Source organism: Python bivittatus, unplaced genomic scaffold, assembly GCF_059951505.1.
Source record: "Python bivittatus isolate LINGU-HERP-01145 unplaced genomic scaffold, Pbiv_v1 ctg000120_np1212, whole genome shotgun sequence".
NCBI lineage: Eukaryota > Metazoa > Chordata > Lepidosauria > Squamata > Pythonidae > Python > Python bivittatus.
This window is the reverse complement of record NW_028277037.1, coordinates 8,430,032-8,454,729: the sequence shown is the minus strand read 5'-3', so window position 1 is coordinate 8,454,729 and position 24,698 is coordinate 8,430,032. Positions and strand designations below refer to the sequence as shown.

At 36.3% G+C, this 24,698-nt stretch overlaps 1 protein-coding gene across 4 annotated transcripts in view; it reads left to right on the top strand.

The window, feature by feature from the left end:
• Positions 1-24,698, top strand: part of ORC5 (origin recognition complex subunit 5) — an 88,209-nt gene that overhangs the window by 37,112 nt on the left and 26,399 nt on the right. For all 4 annotated transcript variants that reach the window (XM_088134963.1, XM_088134965.1, XM_088134962.1 and 1 more), the window contains one exon: positions 1,962-2,072. In XM_088134963.1, the coding sequence (XP_087991089.1) occupies positions 1,962-2,072 (111 nt within the window). The remainder of the gene's footprint in view (positions 1-1,961; positions 2,073-24,698) is intronic.

Below are 24,698 nucleotides of genomic sequence, written 5' to 3'. Positions count from 1 at the left end.
GCTGGGCACGTCTTGTCATCAGCAGGAGCAAGAAAATGGTGGTCAGTTGGGGATGGTGGAGGGCAGGGCAGCAGGATCCATGGAGTGTAGCGGGCCAAAAGGGGAGGAATGGGGGGAGATAGTCAGGTGGGGGTTGTTAAAGCGGTTGTAAATGTGGATTCAAAATTACAGTGGCGCTGAAAAAATGGACTTACAATCTGTGCCCAAAGGTATGGCCATTACAGCACCTCCGCAATCACGTGATCAAAATTTGGGCACTTGGCAGCCTGCCCTCACTTACAACTGCAGGGGTACTGCAACTCTCCCATCTGCCTATCTCCCCCCATCTGCCTATCTCCCCACATCTATGCCCTTTTGGCTGCCCTGCACCACGGCACTTATCGGCGGGAGCTCTGGGGCTGGGGCTGAAGTAGAGGTCCAAGGCCTTCAGCAGTCTCAGCCAGCTGCCACCACCCCCAGGCCCTGAGTTCAGCCCCAGCACTGCCACTGCCACTGAGAAATGCTATCTCAGGCGCCACACCACTGGCCTTTGCCGCTTTGCACCGTTCTCCAGGCGGGACCTCTCGTTCCTTCCGCAAGCCGGTGTCCCACTCCTTCCCCAAGCTGGTGTCTCTTGTTCCTTCTGCAAGCCAGCATCCCTTTCCTTCCCCAAGCTGGGTCTTCTCATTCCTTCCCCAAGGTGTTGTCTTGTTCCTTCCCCAAGCCAGGGCCCCTCGTTCCTTCGCAAGCCGGTGTCCCATTCTTGTGATCCTTCAGAAACCTTCTGGTCTTCCCCAGGTCTTCTAGGGTGGCTGTGGCTTTGTGCCACACTGCAGCACACCCCAACTTGTGCATGGCCTGCATTGGGCCTCCCAGGGTCTCCTGCGCTCCCCTGAGGCACCCACCCCCACGCTCCTTACCTCCTACCCCGCTTAACAACCCACGATTCTTGTGTAACAACAGGTGCTGGGACTGCGGTCACTAAGTGAAACAGTCACGTGATGTCTCACTTAACTACCACATCATTTAGTGACCTAAATTCCAGTGCAAATTGTGGTCATTAAGCAAGGACTATCTGTATTCTATATGCAGGGATATGCATTCTCTTTTATCAAATATTTACTTTTGAGGATGTAAACTTTTCCTTAGCATCTCTGTCCTGCAACAGCAAACTTTATTGTAAGTGGCTGTATTGCAGTTGAACCAAATCATGTATGTGTAATGATTAAGATGTTATAATTATTTAAATAGTAAAGTTATACTCTAAAAACTTCCTTAACAGCCTAAAGTTCTTATACACTTTTACACGCTAAGAGTAGTGTATGAACTTATCTAAATTTTAGAAAAAGCATATTTGTTCTAATTACTATACAGCTGCTGCTATTTTTCTTGATTTGTTCTCACTAATATAAGAATATAAATTACCTCTTCAGGGTCATTTTAAGTGGTGGTGGGGAAAATAATGGTTAATGTCTATTTAATTTCCAATTTCTACTTGACATTTACCAATCTTGTGATTTTATCTATTAAGTATACACAATGAAGGTAATGTTCCAAGGAAAATATGGGGATTAAAAAAAGAAAAGAAATTGAATCGAGGCCCTAGTCCTATATATAGCCTGGGGTTAGGATGGCTGTGGAGCCCCTGCTGAATTTCTGTGAAGTTTTTGCATGTGGGGAGAGTTGCTATGGTCCAGGCAATTATGTGGTTTTTAATGTGTTTTTAAGGTGCTTTTAATATATGTATTGGACCTGTGGTATGCTGCCCAGAATCTTCTTTGAGTTGGGCAGCCTTAAGAAATCCAAGTAATAATAATAATCGCCACCACCATTTACCTGAGACTTAGGACATTTAATTCAATAAAGCTTTTTTCCAAGTAGATGTTGCAATGTAGTTTTGGCAGCTGGAATAGTAAAATTAACAAGATTAATTCTGCAACATTCCAAGAAAGTGCAGTTAACAATTCTTTTTTAAAAAACAGACCAGTAATCATCTTCTTGGTCCGAAGCCATTCCCATTGGACAGATTGTTAGCAATATTATACAGCATTGTTGACAGCAGAATTCCTCCAACTGCAAATATATTTTCCCAGGTGAGTGAAATTCTTATATGTTTAGAGTGTTGACACAAATTTCAGACCTCTTTTTCTTCAGTTTTATTTACAAAATAATCATAAGCTTGTTACTGCTAGTGTTACAATTACAAAGTTGTTTTATATAGAATGAGAAATTGAATGTCAGCAATGTCTAAATGTTCAAACTTAGCAATTACTAATATAATTCAAACTTTCTGTTATCATTTAAGTACAAATTTCAATCAAATGTTTGCATTCCTACTGATACTTAAAATCTGTATTTTTACTGCATGTAATAGCTGCTATTGGTTACGTAGGTACCAAAGTATTCTTTGAGTTGAACTCAGCTCCTGGTGATATTTAGCAAAAGTTTGATTGAGTAGGTGCCTTCAAATCAGCGTCAGAGTTGACCACAAAGACTTTCTCCATGACAGTCTTTCTCTTACTTCACTTCAGGGTTTCTAACAGTTTGACAAATGTATGTCATATCATTTTCTTGGCACAAAAAAAAGGGTTTGTCATTGCTTTTTTGACACCCTAGTCTAGCTTGTAGCCTACAGGTAGTCCTTGCTTAACGACTGCCCTGCTTAGCGACTGTTCAAAGTTATGACGGCGCTGAAAAACTAACTTTATGACCAACTGATGCAGTGTCCCACAGTCACCATTTGCATGCTTCATAGCTGGCTTCTGACAAGCAGAGTCAGTGGAGAAGCCATCAGTACAATAGCAAGTCACAGTCATGTGATGTCTCGCTTAACGACCATGGGTGATTCACTTAATGACCACAGTGGAAGTGACATAAGTCTGACGGAGTCATGTGATGTTTTGCTTAATGGCCGTGTCACTTAGCGATGGAGTTGCCATCCCAATTGTGGTTGTTAAGCAAGAACTACCTGTATTGAATTGGATTTCCTCCCACCCATCAATCTGACCCTGTTTAGCTTTTGAAATTAGTTAAGTGCTGCCACCTATCTGAGGAACTCAGAATGAAAATCCATTTTAATCGGAATCTGCAAAAATTGGGAAAATGTTTTGATTTGAATCTGGAACAAGACCATCAACATCCTGGAGATTCTCTAGACCTCTTTCTTAGACCATTCAATAGACCAGTCTGGACTACTCTAGTGATTCTGTGTTTCACACAAAACAAAATGAATAGGACAATGCTGGTGCACATCACCAATACCCCCTTGCACCTCCCAGGGTGCATATCCCTCCGGGTGGTGATTATTTTGTTTTGAGTTCAAAATATTTTTTCTGTTCCATGCATATGTTCATGTTATAAGGTGCCCTATCAAAATGCTCATGACTGACTAAGGAACATTGTGAGTAGCAGGTTGAAAAAGCAAAGGTTCACATTTTTAAAAACCTGAGAAAGCTTTTCCTGACAAAGCATGAGCACGATTGAAGTTGGTGGAAGAGAAGATCGAAGGATCACCAACTAAGTAAGTGCCAGCTGCCAGTTTGTCTGAACTGAACCAGAGACAGAAGAAATCTTGCCACCAATACTCATACGCTCTTCCTTAACTCTAGAAGCAGGAAGAGTAGGTTGGCATACAATTAGAATAGAGCACATATGTTAAGCTTGTATTGCAGTATCCATGTATATGGACTTATTAGAGCTGACATTGGAGTTCAGGGAAAAAAATATTCGTACTTTTGAAAAACGGTCTTATCAGAAAGGGAGGGGGGAGCTGCACATTGGAACACAGAGCAGTTGGGTAGCTGTAAATCATATTTGGAAAACTTCTTTATTGATTTTTTAATTTTAAAATAACAAACAAGGAAAATAAAAAAACACAAAAATAATCAACGCATACATACATTCTCAAAAAAGAAACAACACATAAAAAGTGCTTAAAAAGGGCAAGAAAAGAAAAAAACAGTATAGTATATCATTACAACTGTTACAATTCTATATATGCTTATCTAGTGTAAATATAATTCAAGTGCATATATATTTATTTCTAATACAAGTATATAACTATCATTTGTCTTTAACCTACTGTATTTTGTATCAGTGAGTTCCATATTTCCTTGTACTTGCCCATACAAAGTCTGTGCCTATAGGCAGTCTGCTCATAGATAGCAAGTGCGATCAGGTCTTCAGTCCATTGTGTGAAGTGGGCCATACGTATATCTTTCCAATGATGCAATATCAGCCTTTTGGCCATAATAAGGACATGGAGAATCCATTTATGTTGTCCAGTTGTCAATTTCCATGTAATAGGTATGTAATTCAAAAGAATATTACCTTTTGAAAATTTTAATTTTTGCCACACAGTCATATATATGTAATCCAGTACTTTCTCCCAGAATTTAGTAAGTATAGGACATTATAAAAACATGTGTTTTAAAGAAGCATTCATTATCATTATTACATCTCCAACAAAATGCTGTCTTAGACCTTCTCTATTCAAACATAATGGTGCCCGATAAATCCTAAATATTATTTTTTGTTGTAATAAGTCTTAGTTTAAGGTCCATTGATACTCTTGGTATAGAAGTTAAAACACTTTCCCATTATCTAGGCAATATAGGAACCTCTAATTCTTTATTCTACTCATTTCTTAGCATCTACATATCAAATTGATTTATTGATAACAAATACCTATAAAAATTAATAGTAGGTTAATCATATTTGCAAAGCTTGAGGATGAAGAAATAAAGCTACTTTTACTGTTTTTTACCAGCAGTTTGAATAGCACGGGGAAATACTGTTTTGCCCTGTCTCTTTCAGTCAGATCCTTCAGATCCTTAGATGTACCCCATGATACACAACTCTTGGAGTGGTCTATTCCCAAAATGTTGTATGAGCTATTCATTTTGTTTTATTCTGTTCTGTGAGGTTTATTCACTAGACTTTCCAGAGCCATTGGAACTATAACTTTGCTAATTTCCAGACAGCTTATCCAATGATCATCCTGTGAGTTGTAAGCTTAACACATCCAGAGAACATAGAGTTTTGGAGTACACAAAATTATCTTTATCAGACACATTTTGAGTCAGTGCACCTAGTATTTCCCTTAAGCTCATCCCCTGTAACTGATTGCAAATTATCTGACTGCTAGATAATTTCTTTTGCCTCTCTCTTCCTAGGGTGCTGTTGAATAGAATTCTAACCTTTTGTCTATGTGAGAACTTACAAAAGTGACCAGCTACATTACCCCTCATCTTGTAATAGAGATCCTAAAAAAAAGTTTTTAAAATAAAAATCCTAAAGTTTCTAATGTGTGCCATCTACTCTTTCAGTATGATACCGTTAATCACAGGCAAGAGAGAGCCAGTTTGGTGTAGTGGTTAAGGCACCAGGCTAGAAACCAGGGGACTGTGAGTTCTAGTCTTGCCTTAGGCACGAAGGCAGCTGGTAACTTTGGCCTAGTCACGTTCTCTCAGCCCTAGGAAGGAGGCAATGGAAAACTGCTTCCAAAATCTTGCCAAGAAAACTGCAGGAACTAGTCCAGGCAGCAGCCAGGAGTGAACACTGACTTGAAGGCCCCCCCCAAAAAAAAACCCACAGGGAAAGGGCTTGGTGATTGTGAATGTACATTGTTTTTTTCATTGTAAAGCTCTTTTTTAATGGTTTCAGTAAAAAATGCAGTTTTCTTCATCCAAATAGTAACTGTGACATTGCATGTATTTCTTAACATGGAAGCATATTAGTGCTCATTGATAACTGGATGTTGCTTTTTGTGCCTCCCAAGTTTTTCTTGTTTTAAAAGTATGTGTCATATATTCTGTGAAGTAATGATTTGATTTTATCATGTGAGTGTTCACTAGATGGCACTATAACCTCATGAATAAAAACAAGCTTACAGCAATAAAAAACGAGCTTACAGCAATTTTATAGAGGCAAATGAAAGTGGTAACAAATATGGGGGAAGAAACATACTTCTCACAGAACATTAAAAAAAATACTTTCCTTTTTAATATCTTCTGTAAAGGACAATTAAATATTGGACCTAGTTACCAGAATGATGAATATATGAATAAATACTACAGTTACAATTTTGAATAGAGGAACATAGCTTTACTTTGCTTTTATTCATACAAAACAACCTTTTGTATAAATAAAAGCAAAGTAAATAAATTTGTTCTATCCTTTTCAAATTGATTATCAACATTCATTATGCTTTCTTATGTAGTCAACTTTTTGTAAATGTCCCTTCTTTTATTTGAACTTTTGACTATCCATATAATTTGAGCATCATCATACAGCCTGAAAAAGTAGAATTCTGTTACTATAAGTTGGAATAACAAGAAATAGGAATGGATTGTCCTGAAAGTCAGTAATTATTTTAGGTCTAATGGAAGCACAGGGTTTGCTTGTTGGGTAGACAACAAAAATAAAAAGCTAAGATCACAGTTGTCATATTATCAGAGCTAAATAATAATTTAAAGTGATGCATGAGACTTATTAGAAACCAGTCTGGGTATCTTTAAGCTGAAGAAGACAATCTTCTTTCAGTTTTTTTGTTTGAAGATTAACATCAGCTACAAATCAGTTTGTGATTTGTCTTTAAATTGCCATATTCCTGGGACACAGTATGGGACCTTCTGATTGATTGGAAGAACCCATGTATTTCATTTGGACAATATGGAAATATAAAAACAAACCATTGCTGTTCAATAGGTGGATAAACTCTGGACAGAGCTAAATTATAACTGGGTTCTCATTGTGTTGTACAACTATAGCTATTATTTCTTTGTCACTGTACTGTTTAAAACAACTTAATTGTTACTGTGTTTCAGAATATACACTAGATGGCACTTTTATCAAAGAATTCTAGTCTTAAGCTTGTTTTAGACAGCTTCTTTAATGATTTGAAGCTCATTAAAATCTTTTCAAAAGCAAGCACTCCACTCAAGGAGTTGAAATTGAGCATAATAAAGTGTGTAGTTCATTGCATTTGATCATCTCCCATGAGATCCTAGCAAAGAAGATGGCAAAACATGGGTTAGACTATACCATCAGTAGAAGGATACTGAGCTGATTGAATAATTGTACTCAATGAGTGTATGACAGTGGTTCCATGTTATGCTGGAAGGAGGTAATGAATGACATACTTTAGGGTGTCTTCCTAGGTCCTATGCTTTTCAATGTATTTGTAAGCGATGGATGAGGAGTTAGAAAATATCACATTTGTGGGTGGAACAATGATGGTGGCAAATACCTTAGAAGTCACTATCAAGATTCAGGAGCTTCGTGATAAGCTGGAACAATGAGCAGAAACCAACTTTAATATGACAAATGCAGAGTCCACATCTGGGAAGGAGAAATTAAAAGAAAAAATATGGGATTAGGGAGAACCATACAGGGTAGTAATATGTGTGAAAAAGATATGGGGGTCTTGGTAGATAACAAAGTTAGTAGTGCAGTGCAGTTGTAAAAAATTAAAATATACCTTTGGCTGCAGCAATAGAAATATAGTGTCAAGATGAAGAGAAGTCACTATTTCTCACTATTCCCCATTGGTCAGAGCACGTCTGGAATATTGTATCCAGTTCTGTACATCACATTTTAGAAAAGGCATTTACAAACTAGAGCATGTCCAGAAAGAGCAACCAGTTAATAAGAGGTTTGGAAGGAAAAACATGCAAGAACAATAAAGTGCTGGTATGTTTAACTTGGAGAAGACCACAAGGAGACATGATAGTTATCTTCAGGTACGTGAAAGGCTGTCATATAGAAAATGATTGGGACTGTTTGAAGTTGTGCCAGAAGATAGGACAAGGAACAATGAGCTTAAATTTTAAGGTTGTTGATTTCAGTTGGACATCAAGAAAAATTTCCTAAGAGCTATTTATTAGGACTTCCTCACCAGTAGGTGGTGGTGGATTCTTCTGCTCTGGAAGTATTTAAGCAGAAACTGGATAGTCACAGATTGGACTAGATGATCTAGTACTTTTCCTTCTATGATTTACTGTTCAAAAATTTTTCGTGGGATTAGCGCAGAGTTTCTCAGGGGCTAATTTCTGTTGCACATCCTTCTATCTCTATTGAAATATATTGTTGGAGACTGTTACACCCAATTGCCATCAAATTAGGACTGGGGACAGGGAACATTTTAATGAATAAGGAGGGCATTCTATCTGTGCAGTTGTGATATTGTCTCTCTTGCATGCATGCACATGCATGTACTCCCCTCATATTTAAATGCTCATTATAAAGCAGACTTGAGATGTATCTATCCTGATGGATAACAGCTGGACAGGTGTGGACAACCAATAGCCCTTTAAATTCATTCTAGACACCTTAGTGTAGCCTGTTTGAATCAAATTATCAACTGAAAGGAAGAGAAGGGGCAGAGCTGGCAAAATGGAGGGGGGTTTTTTGTTGTTGTTCTTACACTCAGGAAAAGCCCCTCTAAAAAGAAAATCCAATTTTTCCTTCCTTTCTTTTCTCTGTTTCAGAATATTTGACAAATCAGTATGAGAAGAATTTCATACCCATTATGTTCTTCTTGAACTTCAGCCTCCTATTATTTCCTTTAGGGTGAGGTAGACTATTGGAATAAGCAATCCCTGTCCTTGATGGCCAAGAAGTGACCTTGGGAGTACATAATTTCTCTTTAGCACTATATTCCAGTTTTCAAGTTCCAGCCTCTGCACATCCCTTTTTCTTTGAAGTCGGAGAGTACTTTTCAGAGTGGGGAAGTAATTTTTTTCCCCGGTCTGTTGTAATTCAGAATATTATGCCACTTAAGACTTAACTCCTTAGAGTGACTCTACAATAATAGCTGTTCTTGACCTCTGCTATTATGTTATATTTGAAAAGTGTTTTTATTGAGATAATATTTTCTTGTAAACAAATTGCAGAGAAAAACATAATGTCCAATGTTTTATGAAGCTGCTTTGTAACAACTCCAGAACAACTTGATTCTTGTTTTTGCTCTGCATTCTAGAAACACTAATTTGTTGTCAAGTTGGTGTTTATTAAATTCCAGCAGAGAATGATAATATCAGAAAGTAACTATATTTGACAGAAGATATTGGTAAATGTTTGTTGTCCCCTATCTCAGTTGCATTTCTCTCATGTTAAAATTCTCATCCGAATAAGCTTTTTTTAGTTTGAGCAGCAATTTAACTAGCAATTTTTTAATGCTTTGCTCATTCTGACGATCTTCAAAATAAGATAATCTCAAGATCTCTTTCATTATTTTCCTCTAAGGGAAACTGTCTTTGTGACTTGGACATAAATTATAGATTTGTACAAATCTAGCCACCTCTGATTTTAAAACTATTTTTAATAGAGCATTTTAATACAATTAAAAAATGTAAGTATGATGGCAAATGTGCAATCCTATCATTTGTACATTTTGGCCACTAAAAATGCACATTACACATGTTGTGAGCATCTTTGTCCTGCAATACTTTATTGCTCTGATATTATTACAAGCAAATAAAGTTTGCATTTCCCTTGAATAATATTTTGTTTATGATTGGTACTGCATGTACAAGTAAAAACGCATAAAAGGAGTTTAGAACTCCCATTCCTGAATATTCTATATGATTGGTAGCTTTTCTTATTTTTGGCTGAATATGAGGTACATTTTATCTCCTAACTTTTAAGCATTAAGTGCAAAAATAATCCATGTTTATTTTTTTCTAATAAATTCTCTAATTCAGGCTATTTTTTCCCCATATTTCAAGGTTTTAAATCACCGAGAAACACTGTAACAGTTTGTATCCACATTGTTGGGTAGTAAAATGATTTTACATTATTTTCCTGCAAGTTAATGAAGCTTCCTTTCTAGTAGCATATGTACATATTTCTGATTTCAGGTGGAATTGCTTGATCCTAAACGGGATTCCTAATCCTCTTATTACTGTATGTCTTAATTTGCTCTGCACTGAAATTTTGATCTTTATGAGCCATTTTTTTCCCTTCTACTTTGGATGTTCTTATCTTTTAGATCATTGCAGTCTTACTAATGTGAATGTTAAATGCACTAAACTTTAATTTCTTAGTATGGAAATGAAGCGATGTCTTAAGACATTCTTTCTTTTTAAGGGGGGGGATAGCAAGCTCAGTTTTCAGTTCTGTCAAAGATCCTTGGATGACATTTGTACCAAATCTTAAGGCTCAAGTTCATGTGAGCATACTTAATAGTTTCAAACATTCCCATGGCTAAATTGTGAGTGACAGAGTGAGGCTTGTTCATATTTGAGGATTCTGTTAGCAGTTGGTACCTTTTAGGTATCTCCTAATTAATTAGTTATTAATTTAAGAGATTGCCAAGAAGAGGAAACAGCTGTTAAGATTATGATGTTGACCAGGAGTATTCAACATATATACTTTAAACGAAGTTTTTTCTCAAATAATTTATCTGCAGATTGGGCAGTGAGGATCACTTGAATTCACTGAGATGCATAAAAAGAGACTTGAAAATGAGCAAATAACTAGGAAGTGAAAATGGCTGCAGACGCAGCAAAAAAGCATGGATTAATCATGTTTGGGAGTGGCTGCCTAATGATTTTTAGCCTTTTATTATTTCCCTTTTAGTTCCCATTTTATCTTCCCTTGCGTTCTTAATGCAGGTACATCTTCGTTTTATCCCCGCTTCCATCTTGTTTACTTTGCTTCTTTTTTGCTGTATCTGCTAAAAAAAAAAGGAGCAGGTGGGGGGAGGGTATTTTTGTACGTGAGAAAGTTATTAGGTGCTTCAATCGCCCAAACACTTCTATATGCAAATAGGGGTTAATTAATTATGTAACCTAGTTTTACAGGCAATTAAACTAATCATTAATTAATAATATTCAATAAAAATTTGTCCTGATACAGCTTGTTTTTGGGAGTATGACCTTTTGCAATTTGTATATACATGCAGACACATATACAAGTATGTCACATACATACATTTATTGAGGAAGGTCCGGGATGGTTTTCAGGGTGGCTGAAAGAAAAGAGTGGGATATTGTGCAAGATTTTTCTCTGCCTTTTTTTTTTCCTGTCTATTCTTCTTTCTTTGGGAGGGGTCTTTTTAAATTTAGTTGCACTGTCCCTTTCAGTAAATACTATAGTTAACTCAGTTTAGAGTTAGCTGTTTTAGCCCTACCTTATTCTAAGTCAGGATGTAGTCTCATAAGGGTTGTGCACCTCTGGATTAGACACTGACTTGTGTATTTAGTATGAAGATCTATAGATCAGCCTCTTCCAATTTAAAGTTCTTCAAATATTTTTGATGTGTGACACTATACTTTTATTATTTCTAGCCAGTCTGGCTACTCGAGTTCTAGAAATAGAAAGTTTGAAAAATCCTACAATAATAGATTTGCATACCGCTAAGAATATATTTTGTGGTACACATCTACCTAGATTTCTCCCTCTGTTTATATATTCTGGGAATAGTCTGACTTGTTAATATCACTTTAGACTTTATCATTACAACTAATGAGAAAGTAACTTGTCTCTGGAATGGAAATGGAATTTGTAAAACTACTAAATAATTTCTTTTGGGTATCTTATGTAGTTTTGAATTAAGTTTGCACAAGGAGCTAGCGTTTTTTAAAATTTACAGATGGGAACAGGCAATAGGTGGGCAAGTACTGAAGATAAATATGAGAAATTGTGAACAAATTTTCAGTTATATTGCATGCATTTTGTGAATGTTTTGAAAGCACTCTTCAAAGATTATAATTTGTGCATTGCTTTTTAGACCTTCCCAATGTGCTGAGTGCCTATGAAATAGTCGAAACTGTTTTTCAGAGTAGTGAATTGTTTAATTTATAGAAAAAAGTAACTTTTATATCTGCTTTAGAGAAGATAAATATTAAAAGATCTGTCCATTTTTTGCATTTATTTCCAGCCTTGAAGGAGTTCTACATACACTGGAAAGTAGCCTTGGTAATGGTTTTTCTTTTTGAAAAAATAGGTCAGTTTGATATATCTCAACAGAGCGTATCAAGGTTATAATAACCTTTGTTTTTCACAGGTGCTTTAAATTATTTTCCAAATGGATTTCAGTTCCATTTTTCTTTGTACAAAATAAATGTGATCCGCACAAGGAATGCCCAAACCTTTGCAGTTTCTATGATTTCAATGTGATTTGTGCAAGAAATAAATCCTACATTGTGCAAAATGTTACTATGTTGGTGAATTTTTAATAGAGAAGTAGGCCAGTACTTGAAACATTTACAGAAAACTATAAGAAAATTTTGTATTATGGACATTTTTAAAAAACTTTGAGATGCGGACAGCGTCACAACAGCCAATTGCTCTAATAGATTATTGGAATGGATGAAGATTTTAAATCAATTAAAAACTGAACAAATTCTCTTTTCATTGAAATCTCGCTTTTGATAGTTGCTCGTAAAATCTGCCCTTGACAGAATGAGTTGGCACCGATTTGTGCAAGCTTAAGTGTGCTATATATGTCAGGGGAGATAAAAAGGAATGATGGAAAGAAGTTTTAAAAGCCCATAATTTTCTTGTTATTTCTTAAAACTTTTCACTTGTGACAAATATGGCAAGAACATTCAAGCTAGAAGTGGGAACAGTGTAGAAAGCGCAGCAGGGTGGCTTTGGTTAGCACTTCAGTATGAAATATGGCACTTTGAGAGAACCTGCTGTTGCACTAAAGAAAGCGAGCAGGCTGTACTTTTTATAGCAAATTACTGATAAAATAACATCAAGGCTTGTTATTAGTGTGAACAAAAAGAAGAAAAGAGAAAAACACCATATTTTCCTCTTAAAAAGCTTTTAAAAAGAGTAAAGGTAATAAGCGATCACATTTCATTTTAATTGATTTAAGACATATTTTTTCTTCTGGTGACAAAAGCATTTTTTCTCATGTTATTAATAATTGGGCTTTATTCGATATTATGAAAAATAATTTTATTCAAGTGATTAATATTTTCTCTTTTTTTCCTTATGAGGGATTTGGATTTTTGTATATTGTAAGTAGAGATTAGAAGGGCATTCAGATCAGATTTCTTGGGAGATTTCAGAACATACTAGCTTAGATTTTCAGTAAGCATGTTGTTCTGCTGAATATTGGTTTTTTAATAACTTTTTTGCTGAATAAGATAAAAGACGTTTTATCTTATATTTGTTTATATACGGTCCAAGAAAAAACAGTTCTGAAAAATTCCTGGTGTGTAGTTCTTAAAATCTGTAAATGAAATGTTTCATCCCCTGAATGTGGCAAGGGCTCAAAAATAGGAAAATGGTAGAAATAGAATATAGAAATATAGATTGTCAAATACAAGGCAATAATTAAATTCAGGTAAATTTATATTTTAACTCTACAAAGACATTGTGCAAAATGTTCAAAATACTTTGTTCGGAGTTCAAAACAGCTGCTCTGACCTTACTGATCAAAGATGTGTTTTGAACTCTAAACAATTCCGGAATGGGTAGAACAGTTGGAACAACCCATTTCAAGTTTGAAATGGACGGTTTGAGTGGAAACTGTTTCAAATTAAAAATGTTCTGCATGCCCCAAATTAAATTGTTCAAATTAAAGCCGGTGCTTGTAGTGTTTGATATTGTTTCAGGATGGATATTTTCCTTTAAACTGGATTTGTTCATGCAGTTTTATGAGATCAAGTAGAACATGAGTGGAATCTTTAGAATGTGGTGTTTTTTATTTTTTCTTTAATAAGAACTTTATTATATTATATTATATTAAGAATACAGTTAAAAACAAAAAAGAGAATACAGCAAAGATAGAAAATAGAACTAAAAGAAAAAAGACAAAACTAAAATAGTGAAGATAGATAGAAAAATAGAACGGAAAGCGACTTCCGACTATCTCCCATACAAATATAAATACAAAATAAGAGAAGGTTAATCTCTTACCACTAATTAATCCAAATTCACATTATTTCTATCAACACAAACCACCTAATCATTAAAACCCACAATCAACACTTTCATTTTTCCCCTCCACAAGCATGTCATCTAAGAAGGGTTGCCATAAGGAGACAAATTTAAAAAACAATATTATCTCTTATTAATACTATTAATTTTGCCATTTAAGCCAAGTCCGTTAGTTTAATAATCCATTCTTCTGCTGTAGGTATTTGTGGTGTTTTTTAGAGCATGTCTGAGGGAATGCTATTTGAGGGAACTTTTTAAAAAATGTGGCTGGTCATAACTTTTAGGCAGCATAGTTTACAAGTACCTGTGAACTGCATAGTTGTTTTTATATAAGCAGAACAATACTGTTGGAAGACTGTCTTATCTGATAAAACCATAGTTGCAGCTGTTGTCCTTTGAGATGTTAATGTGTCGTGGAGGTGGATGAAGCTAAAAAGCAGCAAACCATGGAGTCTGTGCTGTATTTCTGGAAACGCAAATGGTGGCTTGGATTCTAAGCAAACATTGTTAAGAAGAATGGGTAGCACTTGGAGATACAAATTTTCCAGAAATCTTGAAGCAACTGTGATTCTTAATTTTAGAATTCTTTACAGATATAGTTGCTTTATTGTGCTGTAGGATGCCTTATGTCTAACTTGGCAGAGTTATAAATATATGTTTAATATATAAAAAATGAAAAATACACTTAGACAATGCTTACAAAAGCACTGTTAATATTTTTAATTTTTGTGAGAAGTGCAGTTACAGAGAAGCATCCCTTCATTTGTGCTTGTTAAGGAGAAGCAAGCAGGCAAAAACCTTGTAGTCCTTCCCCATTTGCAGTTTACTGTGGCAGTGCCATGTCCTGAAAACCCAGTCTTCACCTTTCATCATGGAGTGTTGATTTTATCTCACACCCAGGCCATGAGTAACACAGCCTTAAGTCATCACTTCCTATACCAGAATAAAATTACAGGCAGTCCTCATTTAGCAACTATCTTGTATAGTGACCATTCGTAAATACAATGGTAATAAAAGGTAGTAAATAAAAATCAGTTTCTGACCAATGCGTGCACTTACACCCAAATTTCTGTGCCTGACAACAACGTGCACTGGAGTAAGAATAACACTGGCATTGGTACATGAGCAAACTTTGCCTAAATGAGGCAGCAGCAACCAGCAATCTTTGCAGTCTCTCCCTCTCCCTCCCTCCCTCCCTCCCTCTCTCTCTCTCTCTCTCTCTCTCATAGTTAGCTTAGCAATCATTTTGCTGGAACCAGTTGTGGTTGCTAAATGAGGACTACCTGTAATCTTTTCCCCTTTAAGCCAACATTATTCCATTATGGTGTCAAGTGTGTAAAATCTGTAACCCTTTTTCATCAGATGAGGCCAGGTGACCGGTTGTAGACATGAGCAGAGATGTGTTCTGAGAGTATTGGGAAGTATGGACCCAGCCCTTCCTCCTTTGGTTCCTATCCAACCTTTGCTTTCTCCATTAGAACTGTGTTTCCTTTTGTAGTATCCACACCTCTGGCTTCCACATTCTCTCCAAACTTACAACAAGGTAGAACAGAGAAGAGCAGACCTCCACTCTTTTGTTTGGGAAGAAGTTGAGGCAAATGTGTGCAATTCTCTGTTAACGGTACTCTGAAATGGTCAGATCTCCGCTGTTGTTTCTTTAGTTCATTTTTTTTAAAAAAACCTGGGAAATAGAAGGTACACAAACCAGCCTAATGAAGGCCAGGCAGAGTCCTAAAATGCAGTACGGTACGTTTGTGCTGCATTGCCCATTGGCTATTGTTTCCCACCAGCTTATGACATGCTATAAAGAGCCAGCAATAGGGACAGGAGGAAATGACATACCCTACATGTAATGACTGATGCATTCATAAATCTGAACATCATTCAGCAGAATACCCAAAAGAGAATAAACACAATACAGTAGAGGAATTAGCAGTGGGCATAGCAATTTTTATAGTATTTTTATAACTTTTCATCAACTTCTTGAAAACTTTGCTTTTAATTAGACAAGCTTCTCTTTTTCCATTTAGATTATTTAGTTGCTTAAATTATATTATTTATAAATATAATTTATATTTACAAACAGACTAATTTCTTTTACATCTGAACCATTTTATATATTATTTATAAAGAAACGTGTTAGAAGATCAGTTTTCAAAGAGTTATTCTGGTTGGTTTTCTCTGTCTCTCTCTTTTTTTTAGGCCTTTAACGACTATTAATTTACATCCCACTGCAATCCTACAACCCTCATGGTTTACCTGAAATGCAGAAAATTAAAACCTGTGTTGTATGATTTAAAGCAGCCACAAACTAAATCATAAAATTAAATGACCATATAGTGTAACAATAAAAACAGAAAAAAAAGAAGGTAAAAAAGTAAAAGATGACACAATAAATAAACATCACTGAAATGTTCTCTGTCTCAGTTTTAACAATCTTTGGAAAGCCATGAAGGAGGGAGCTGATGTCCATGGGGAGACTGTTTCTCAACACCAGCACTGAGAAGCGTTGGTTTCTCATTTCAGCTCCCCTTAACTCCCATAAATGTGGAACCTTGAGGAGCTTCTCCCTCAGTGATCAAGCAGGTTGAACCAATACAGGTTAGAGAAGGCTGTCCTGCAGGGACCCAGGTGCAACATCATAAAGGGCTTTAAATTGTACCTGGAACTGAATTGATAACCAGTGAAGGGCCTGCAGTATTGTATGATTTAAAGCAGCCACAAACTAAATCATAAAATTAAATGACCATATGCAGTATTTACATTCTCTCAGTGTCGGGTACAAGTTAACACCTAGGCTGCTGCATTTTGGATTAGTTGTAACTTCCATGTGTTCTTTAAAGACAGCCACGTATAAAGTACATTGCAGTAGTCTTATCTGGGTGGATATGAGAGGTAAGATTCTGTAGCCAGGTCCTCCTGCATCAGGTGAGTCCACAGTGAAAGGCTCTTCTAGCCGTACCTTCCATCTGCTGTGAGTCCAGAAGGACTGCAAGTTGCCCACCTGCTCATTCATAGGTAGCGCTTGCCCATCAAGAGATAGCAATAATATCAGTGGAGACACCTGATATATAAAAAGCAACTCTTTCTTGCTTAGGTCATAGTTTAAGACCCTCAATTGGTAAATATAAATATTTGCTCTATTTCTAATATTTTTATATATGATTGTTCCCTGTTACTACTTGTGCTATTTGAACAGGTTATATCAGCTGTATAGTTGTAATGCTAACCTAACTTACCTTGTTATGGAAAAATTAGTTGGGATGATACAGGTAAAGTGTTTTGGGGACTTGAAAGCCTCTAATTTCTAACAAGGATAATTTATATGTTAAAGTCTTCTGTAAAGTGGGAATTTCCTAACATTTTTCTGAACCTTGAGGGTAACACTGGGCTATTGTGGTCAACAATCAATCAGTGCGACAGAAATACAAAGACCCTACAAAAACAGTGCCACACCAGGCAGTTTACCATGCTGGTATTTCTGTGATAGAAGATCTCTTGACCTAGAATTGTACTGGGAATGTATTTTGCTCTTACAACTGAGCATCAATAAGAGTAAATAATTCAAAGCCCAGGTATAATCCTGTGGGCCACACACATTTGCCTGCCTGTCAGTTCTCGTGGAATCTTCTAGTGAATGGCAGATAACTGGAAAGAATATAAGTTATCTGTTTCTGCGGATTAAAAAAGGGAAGAGGCAAATTTGTTGATAAAAAGGGAGTTGATTTATAAACAAGGGCCCTTAGTAGCTTAAGTGGTTTTAAGGCACTGCTTGACTGTTAAGGAGAATGTAAATGCACCTTTTTGCTTTAGCTGTGTTTGTCTTCAGTACTTGATGGCCTTAAGTATTTGAAGAAAGATCCTCTTAATCACTCTGCTCTTATTCGTAAAACACTTAATATGAGATTAATAACAATGCTCCATTTTAATCTTCAAATTACAATATTAATTCCTGTTACTGTTAATATACTGTGTCAGTGCTTAATTTAGAATGTGCAGGATGGATATCAAAGAACGACAACACTAACGGAGATGCCAGGACAGTAATGAATCTTGAAAATGTTTATTAAGAAATTGTCCCTGAATATACTTACAGCATCAGAAGGATATGGCCCCAAACAGTCAGGTGAGCCCAAACTGCAGAGAAGGTTTCTGGAACTCGATTCATGAGGAAGCCAGGTAAAAGGGCAAATTTTATAGCCCTTTTTCCCCACTCCCCCGCCCTTTGGAACGCTCACCCTGGCATTGGCATAATTAGCAAGAAGGAAAGTAATGTTTGTATTTACATTCATTGGAGAGGAAGAAATTACAAGAGAGTAAGCAGGCACACAATGGGGAATACACATCGAAAAGAATGCGCTGGTGCCGGCTGTTGGCCTAGTGTGCTCATGGGTCCAAGCTCCAAGCCACCTAGAAGGCAAACAAGTGTGCAACTGATTAAAGTCTGGTCAGTTTCAGATAGTAATATATGCTGGTGGGAGGGTTCTAATCAACTGATGTTGCAGAGCTGAGCTTGTTAACTCACGGTTAGCACTTTTTAGGGAAGTGCTGCACTGCAGAGAAAAGCAACTCCAGAAGAGATAGCTTGTTAAAGAAATCTTTCTGCTCTGTGAGGAGGGAAAAAAAGAAAAAAACAGGTCAGACACAGGACAATTCCATATATTTAATTTTTTATTAAGTGCTATTTTCAATGCAAGTAATGCCTCTAGTATAATTAAACCTTTTTATAGGAAGCCTTATCAAAAATTAACATGCAACATTATCTGGGGTAAATGAAAGAAATCAATATTTTAATCATTAGAAATAGTTCAGATCTGTTTTATATGGCGTATATATCATTATTCAGAGTTCATTAAAAGGTCTTTGTTTTCCAAAGTTAAATGAATTTGTAGTAGTCAGTAGCAATAAAAAATGAGCTACGTGTATGCATAGGTATGCAATTTAGCAAGAAGCTGATGCTCAGGATGTGAAAAATGTAGTGTGTGCTGTAACTTTTAAAGTCCCGCCTCAGGAAGCTAGGTTTTGCTGCTGAGAAAAATACAACCGAGGGGATGGGACTCTTTGGAAACCCCTTAGGGAGCCAAGGGGACATTATTCCGTTGCCTCGCTGTTATTGTAATTGCAATTGCAGATCTGGTGGTGTATTTGGTCCACAGATAGATGAACTTCTGTATTAGTGGCTGTAGTAAGGGTCATATATGGCAGCAGAGTTTGGATTAGGAAGTAAAAAGAATTCCACCACAAACTCTAGTGAGAAGAAATTTGGGAAATCAGCTGCAGAGGACCAGTGGCAAGATAAATGTTTAGCTGGATCAAATTCCAGCTAGAAGTCTGCTGGAAACAAACTGGTGGTGAAAGCAAAAGGGCGGTACACTTAGGTCATAAACTTTACAAACTCTGGCAAAGTGTCTCTTTTACCTTTTTTAGTTGTTAAAAGCAGTGCAGAGTTTTTGGATGAAGTGTCTTCTTCCTCATTTTGGGATAACTGCCCAGAGTCACTCTGCAGTGAGATGGGCGGTGAAAAATTCAAAAAACAAACAAATTCACCCTGTAAACATATAACATCAATGCTATGAAATAGATTGTTTGGGAGGAAGAGGGATTATTCCAGTTTATCTAAATAATTAGGCTACATTGTTTTAATTATTTAGTTTAAATTATTTTAATGATACAGGTGTTATTTGGGTCTTGGTTTTAGTTGCATTTACTTTATTGTGTGAATGAGTGTTGCGTGGGCAGAAAGGTGCAATATAAATTTAATAAATAAAGGATTTTTCCCCTTCAACTCTATTATTTGACAGTAACAAAACGAGAAAAGGAAACAACTCCGGATAGCTTCACAAAATAAAAGGAAAACTCCACATTATATAAAAAGCATAGTCACCCCAATGGAACAAAAGAAGAAAATAAAAACACTCCCAGGTCACTCCCAGCCTAAAGGGTCTGCCTGACTTCCTAACCCAAGGCTTGAGGGAAGAGCCACATTTCCCACAAACCTTTCGAAAGGTCGCTGAACAAATGGTCAGAACTCAAAGACTACCTATAGGTTGTTGGTGTTGTCTATTCCCAACCTCTTTGCTTCTCGCCTTGCCAATTTCAGCCCTCACTCCAGCATCTCTTCAAATTTATCCATTCTTTTTTTTTTTTTTTGCATGTTTTGCTGTGTATAATAGCAGCTGTTGCCAGTTCAAAATGGCTCCATCTTCGAACCTTTTAATCAAGTGCAACCTTAGTTAACTCCCAAGCATATTCTTCCAAGGAAAAATAAAGTTTGTAGATTTGTTGTGGTGGAAGTGTGCTGACTTCTGTGCAGAGCTAAAGTTCCTTAGAATGAATATATTTTGGAAGTCAGAGTTACCACAATATTGTGTTTGTTTTGTTATGTTAATAATTTTATAAGCAAAATTATAGTAGATGAATAACTCCTCAGTTTAGAGCCAACAGATTGCAAACAGGTACATCCATATTAAATTCAGAATACTTATAACACTGCACCTCCTCTCTTCCTACCCATTGTCCTTGGGATAAGGCACAGGGCTTGAATCTTCAGGAATTAATGGAAACAGATAGGCCTGACCTTCAAAAATGAAGTTTTGAAGTCTGGTGGTTTGGGAAGTAATGAAATTAATGGGTTTAGAGTAATTGGAAACCACATGATTACATGTATTATGGCCACTTAAATCTCATTTAAATAATTATGACCACATATATTATAACTTTGTGACTAAGGAGAATAAAGATATTTCTAATTTATGGCAAAAGTTGACTTATACCCCAGAGTTTCTGTAACTGTTCACCTGTTTAATAAAAAATCCAAACTTTTGTTCTATTTTCCCTGTAACTCTTACAAAATCAGATGTATCTTCTGTAATTAACATTTCTTAAAGGTCATGCTGTTTCAGCTTCTCAACTGATTCATCTTACTCTTCAATCGACTCTTCTCTAGGATATTTATTATAGGTTCTGTGTACATGGTTCAGACTAGAGTAACTACTTCTTTTAGTTTAGTAAGTGATTTGAAATGTTATCTAAGTTTTGGTTGATTCTTGACATAAATAATGAAGGGGTAATATATACTAGATTTAGTTTTGGTGACTTCAGGGTTTATCAATCTAAAATTCTAGTCGGCAGTATATTTCATGTGCCTTTATCTGGGAAGTTAATGCCTGCATATTTCTTGCTTTGGGCATTCTTGTGTCCTACCTTTTCTTGTTGAATTATTAACTAACAAAAATAGCCTAAGTTTTATCTTTATTCATTTCAAGCAAAATAAGCATTGACTGACTCTTTACCAGTTTCTGCATTGCTGTTAGAGGAAAACAAACCTATTTGGGGGTGAGGCAACAATGCAGGTTTAAGGCTGAGGCTATTGGAAATTATAATTGCTTCCATACTGGGAAGGTATTTTCCAGACCATGTAGAATTAGTTTTGTTTTGTTTTTTTAATCTAACCATTGCAGCTCAAGCTGAAGGTAAGAAAAACTTTAACCCAGTGCTCTCCAAATTACAACTTCAGTAATTCCTGCTAAGCTTTATAGGAACTAAGGTCAAATGCTTATAAAAACTGCCCAGTGTTGCTGGGGGTTGGGTGACTAATTAATTAATTAACACTGAGGCCAAAGGTTTCAGTTGCATGACAATTGTAGCAGTAGGGTTTGGGTTCCTCTATTACTTGTGACTGAAGACAATGTTGAGATCCAAGCATGCCTATTTCAGATTCCTTGCTAACCCGATCTCAATTTCAGGCAGTGAAGTTTAAATCCAGAGTTAATTAATTAATTAAGAATGATGGGTATGTGACATAATATTTATAAGCAAAGTAACCACTCTTAAAATGAAACATCTGGTTTGTCATCCCTTTCCATCACATGCTGCTTAAATACCCTATTCATTTCTTCCTAGATAGACAGACAGATCACATATATTTTCTTATTTGCTAGTCTAGGGGACCAAATGTGTGGGATTGTGAGAAGCCATAAAACTAAACATTCAAACAGTCAGTATTTATATGCTCAGCTACTGCAAAACAGGGAAGGGGTGATTCTGTCGCATTCTCATGGTATATGACAGCTTATTGGTGATCACATTAGCAATACAGAAGGGATGCTGCCCTTAGATATTTTCAATCTGTGTTTTGGTAACAAGGATTACTTTAGTTTAGAACAAAGGGTGGGGGGGGGGCAATAAGGCTAGTGTTGAGATGAAGATAGTTCTCAAACCCTTGGTTTCTCTGCTGTCCATTATAAATGAACGTCCAGATAGAAGTTGCCCCTATTGTGTCCCAATAAAGCTCTTGAATGAAGTTCTTTTCATAGCTGGTAAAATGCAGTTTGCTTCCTTCTGCCACCTGCCAGCTTAGCACCTGCTCTATTCTGATCTCATACATTTGAACAATGTGTACTTCCAGGCTGAGTGTTGATTATTATGGGCTTGCTGTTTATGATGTTAGTTTAGCTTCACTATATTGTTGGTGATCTTTCTTGCCACCTAATATTTCAAAAAGGCAGGTGTCTCGTAAAAATTCATCAGCTCTCTAATAAGCCTCAGAGTCTGTTTCTAGTCTGTTGAAAGAATAGTTGAAAACAATGGGAAAAACACCTAAAATGAACATGGCTTCATTTTCCCAGCTGCATTTAATGGCTTTTTAAAAAAAATTCAGCTGTGGGAGGGTGTCTCAGCAAATATTGTAAAGAAAATTGAAAGATAAGACAAAAATTAAGGTCTACATTTGGAAAACATAAATGCTTCTGATTAAAGGAGAACATAACATACTATAAATATGTGTGGAAAGAGCAGAGATGGTGTGTCATAAATATACATTTTTATCTCGGGTTTCTGTGATCTCACGTAGCATAAATTGGTAAAATGAGCTTCACAGTTCAGTGGCAGAGCCTAATTTATGTAAATTCTCTTCAGAATAGGTATTAACCTTGATCGTTATTTCCGGTGTTCTACATTAAGTCTTGCTTTGATTCAGTAATTAATGCAATCTTCTATGATTAATCAACCTCACTATTTTTTTTAACATATCTCTGTGCTGTTGATCATCATATAGCATAGTATTGGGAAATCAGGTAATATTAAGCACTGGTGAATATTTTAAAAAAAAAACAAATAAATGCTGAAATAGGTTTTTCCATAAATGGGAATGTTTTTTTTTTTCGAAATCCAAAACATCTAAGAGAATAAAAACAAACAAAAATAACAAGGAAATGAATATGAAAATGCCATAAAATCCATAAGTATCCATTCTGAGCCAAATTACAGCACGGAATCAGTAAAATATAATATTACAACCTCTTATTAATGACAGGTAGTCCTTGTTTAGTCACCACAATTGCAACCGGCAATTCAGTTGTTAAGCAAAGCAGTCGCTAAATGAAACCATGACTGTGCTTATGCTCTTACTTCAGCTTTCTTTTGCCTTACAGACCTGCGAAGGTCATAAATGCAAGGATTGGCCTCAAAGTTACTTTTTCATCACTGTCGTAACTGTGAACAGTCACTATATGAGCTAGTTGCTAAACGAGGACTACCTGTAATTATACTCGATAGAATTCTTACTGGTTGTTGATGTTGCTAAAGGTGAAGAGACCATGATCTGGCTAAAGTTTTAAACTTTATTCCAAAATAAGAACTTTATTGAGAGACAGAAATTAACTTGTCCTCAAGGAGATAAGAAGCTGTTATACAGAGGATGATTTTTGATAATGATTGCACTTTAAAAATTGGTATATCATAATTTATACATTTCTTAATAATACATTCGTTTATTTATTCATCCAATGCATAGTATTGGTTATTATAATGAAATGTCCAATCAGGTCTGGCAGGAGGGGCAAGTTGCAAGTCCTTTCTACTAAGGAGTTCCATCTGATGGGATCCAGGAGGCAAGCCTTCTCTGCCATGGCACCCGCCCTTTGGAACTTCAACCCCTCCCCTGAGGTGAGATTGGCCGTGATTCTATTGTCTTTCCAGAAATCCCTTAAAACATGGTTTTGTCAGCAGGCTTGGAGATCCCATGGAAATATGGAGCCTGTGAAATGGCTATATTGTATGTGAGACCTTGAACACACTCTCCCACAGTTTTGTTTGTTTTAATTGTCTTTAATGCTCAGTTTTTAATTGTTTTGTTTCAATTGTACACCCTCCAGAGTCACATCATGAGATGAGCGGCTATATAAATTTGATGAATAAAAATAAATAAATTTGAAATTAAATGGAATTTTTGTATAAGTTGGAACAACAGTCCAGAACCTTTGGCTGTATAACTCACAAGCCTTTTACACTGGAACATTTAATTTTTAGAGTATTCTAAAATAGAGTATTTTAGAGTATTTATTTATTTACTTTTATATGGCTGCCCATCTCAACCTCATGATTCTGGAGAGTAAACAGCAGTTAAAAACATAAAATATCAATAATAATATCACAAAATATCAATAATAATATCACAATAAGTACAAATCAGCAGCCAATACAACCATCCTATGGGTTCTGTCACATATTCCAGCCCCTATGCCCAGTGTTACAGCCAGGTCTTCAAAAGGCCACCAGGGTTGGGGCTAATCTAATATTTGGAGTGGAGAGTTGTTCCAAAGAGTGGATGCCATGAAAGAAAAGGCTCTCTTCATGGGTCCCACAAGATGGCACTCTTTAAAATAGGCAGGACCTGTAGCATGTCTCTCCTGTCAGGACAGGTGGACACAATTGGGGAGAGGTGATCCCTCAAATCAGCTGCCCCATGCCATGAAGGGCTTAATAGGTCATTACCAGCACCTTGAATTGAACCTGGAAACACACTGGCAACCAGTGCAACT